The sequence below is a fragment of the Ostrinia furnacalis genome, unplaced genomic scaffold (assembly GCF_004193835.3).
Source record: "Ostrinia furnacalis isolate ACB-3 unplaced genomic scaffold, ASM419383v2 OfSCF1063, whole genome shotgun sequence".
NCBI lineage: Eukaryota > Metazoa > Arthropoda > Insecta > Lepidoptera > Crambidae > Ostrinia > Ostrinia furnacalis.
Genome location: NW_021131302.1, coordinates 1 through 2853, shown reverse-complemented (window position 1 = coordinate 2853; position 2853 = coordinate 1). Strand labels below are relative to the sequence as shown.

General features: G+C 57.9%; 1 protein-coding gene across 1 annotated transcript; it reads right to left on the bottom strand.

Moving 5' to 3' along the window:
- Positions 1 to 3: 3 nt before the first annotated feature.
- On the bottom strand, positions 4 to 2765 carry LOC114350992 (latent-transforming growth factor beta-binding protein 4-like; the record flags this gene model as incomplete). Its single annotated transcript, XM_028302005.1, has 6 exons — positions 2530 to 2765; positions 2329 to 2465; positions 1949 to 2141; positions 873 to 1106; positions 349 to 518; positions 4 to 86 (listed from the first exon to the last, which is right to left on the bottom strand). Coding segments are annotated over exons 1-6 (1053 nt in total), but the record flags the coding sequence as incomplete, so codon positions are not given.
- Positions 2766 to 2853: the final 88 nt, after the last annotated feature.

Here is a 2853-nt window from a genome sequence, read left to right as displayed (position 1 = left end):
CGCGCACTCGCAGCGGAACGAGCCGACTGTGTTGCGGCAGCGGCCGTTGCGGCACACCATGCCTCCTTCGCGGCACTCGTTGATGTCTGCAACGTCATACAGAGTGGAAGGTGGAATCTAAATATCTATAACTAACTGCCATAATCCCAACGAGAGATTCTTGAAAACAGCTCCTTTAAATCAATAGCTTGGGGACAAGTATTAAGACCAGAGTTGAGAAAAAAATCACGAAAGAACGACTGACTGTCAACCAGTTTCTATTCCAACGACTCTCAATATATACGCCATATTATCTGGCATCAGTCACGGAAGATTCAGACTTCTGGTGAAATTACAAGAGAGTCTTACCAATGCAGTCGTTGTTAGGGCCGGGCTTGAAGCCCTCGTCGCAGTGACAGGCGTAGGAGCCGGGCAGGTTTTCACATGTGCCATTGCGGCACATGGGCCGCGGCCGCGCGCACTCGTCCACGTCACGGCACGCGTTGTCGCGTAGCGTGTAGCCGGGCTGGCAGTCACATCTGGGGAAACATTTTTTATTTATTTTATTTACAACGACAACAACACTACACTGTCATCACAGGACATCCCACATGTTATTGGTTATCTTCGAAAAGTCACATCTTCTCGTAGCTGCATCTTCTGTAGCATCTTACCATAGGTACTATGGAATTGGTTCAACTGATAAAAAAAACGCAGCTATATTGGCAGCGTGGGACGTCCACCCACAAGGGTAGACCGACGACATCGTAAAGGTAGCAGGAAGGCGCTGGACGCAGGCCGCTATCAACCGGGCAGCATGGAAAGCATTGGGGGAGGCCTATGTTCAGCAGTGGACGTCCTGTGGCTGAGATGATGACGATGATGATTCGCACCTGTATGAGCCGAGCGTGTTCTTGCAGTCACCGTGCTCGCACAGGCGCTCGTCGTCGCACTCGTCGACGTCCTCGCACTCGTCGAGGCTGGGCGTGAGGCGGTAGCCGGGCGGGCAGCGGCACTCGTACGAGCCCGGCACGTTGGCGCACTGGGCCAGTCCGCGGCAGCGCGCGCGGCCCAGTGCACATTCGTCGACGTCGCGGCACAAGTGCGACGTGTTGTCGTGCTCGTAGCTGCAACAAGTTAGTTCCTTATTTAAACAAAGTCAGCCCTAAAATGCATCTAGAAGCTTCTTCCTCCGTAAACACTAGCACAACCAGATAATAGCATCACATCCTCTTTCCAAATTAAGCTTAGTGTTCATCTCCCTCGTTCAAACTGCTGCTCTTCTAGCGTCCAGAATCTTAACTATGGATGGGATGCAGGGGAAAGAGGGGGCCAGAGGGGGAGGGGGAATTGTGTTTTGTTTCGTGTCTAAGCGCAACCCGGTTTCTACACCCCAGCTATATTATGTGTGATTGTGGTACGGGTACGTACCCGTGGTCGCAGCCGCAAGTGAATCCAGTGGGTGTGTCGTGGCAGGTGCCGGGCTTGCAGAGCTGCGGCATGATGTCGCACTCGTTGATGGGCTTGGTCTCGTTGGTGACGGGGTTGCGGTAGAGGCCGGCGGTAGGCGGGCTCACTCGGCGCCGGACAGCGCTCGCACGGTGAATGTACCTAGGTGTATCAGGGAAGCAGGGACGTACCCATGGTCGCAGCCGCAAGTGAAGCCGGTGGGAGTATCGTGGCAGGTGCCAGGCTTGCACAGCTGCGGCATGATGTCACACTCGTTGATGGGCTTGGTCTCGTTGGTGACGGCAGCGCTCGCTCGGAGCATGTACCTAGGTGTAGGCAGGGACACAGGTACGTACCCGTGGTCACAGCCGCAAGTGAACCCAGTAGGCGTGTCGTGGCAGGTACCAGGCTTGCAGAGCTGCGGCATGATGTCGCACTCGTTGATGGGCTTGATCTCGTTGGTGACGGCAGCGCTTGCTCGGAGCATGTACCTAGGTGTATCAGGGTAGCAGGTACGTACCCGTGGTCGCAGCCGCAAGTGAACCCAGTAGGCGTGTCGTGGCAGGTACCGGGCTTGCAGAGCTGCGGCATGATGTCGCACTCGTTGATGGGCTTGGTCTCGTTGGTGACGGGGTTGCGGTAGAGGCCGGGCCGCGCGCCGCACAGCGCGGCGTAGGCGGGCTCGCTGGGCGCCGGACAGCGCTCGCACGGAGCTGCGGCATGATGTCGCACTCGTTGATGGGCTTGGTCTCGTTGGTGACGGGGTTGCGGTAGAGGCCGGGCCGCGCGCCGCACAGCGCGGCGTAGGCGGGCTCGCTGGGCGCCGGACAGCGCTCGCACGGAGCATGTACCTAAGAGTATCAGCGAAGTAAGGACGTACCTACCCATGGTCGCAGCCGCAGGTGAAGCCGGTGGGAGTATCGTGGCAGGTGCCAGGCTTGCACAGCTGCGGCATGATGTCACACTCGTTGATGGGCTTGGTTTCGTTGGTGACGGGGTTGCGGTAGAGGCCGGGGCGCGCGGCGTAGGCGGGCTCGCTCGGCGCCGGACAGCGCTCGCACGGAGCATGTACCTAGGTGTATCAAGGAAGCAGGGACGTACCCATGGTCACAGCCGCAAGTGAATCCAGTGGGAGTGTCGTGGCAGGTGCCAGGCTTGCACAGCTGCGGCATGATGTCGCACTCGTTGATGGGCTTGGTCTCGTTGGTGACGGCAGCGCTTGCTCGGAGCATGTACCTAGGTGTAGGCAGGGACACAGATACGTACCCATGGTCGCAGCCGCAAGTGAAGCCGGTGGGCGTGTCGTGGCAGGTACCAGGCTTGCACAGCTGCGGCATGATATCACACTCGTCGATGGCACTCATCGATCGCACGGTGAATGTACCTAGGTACAGTCAGGGACACAGGTACGTACCCGTGGTCACA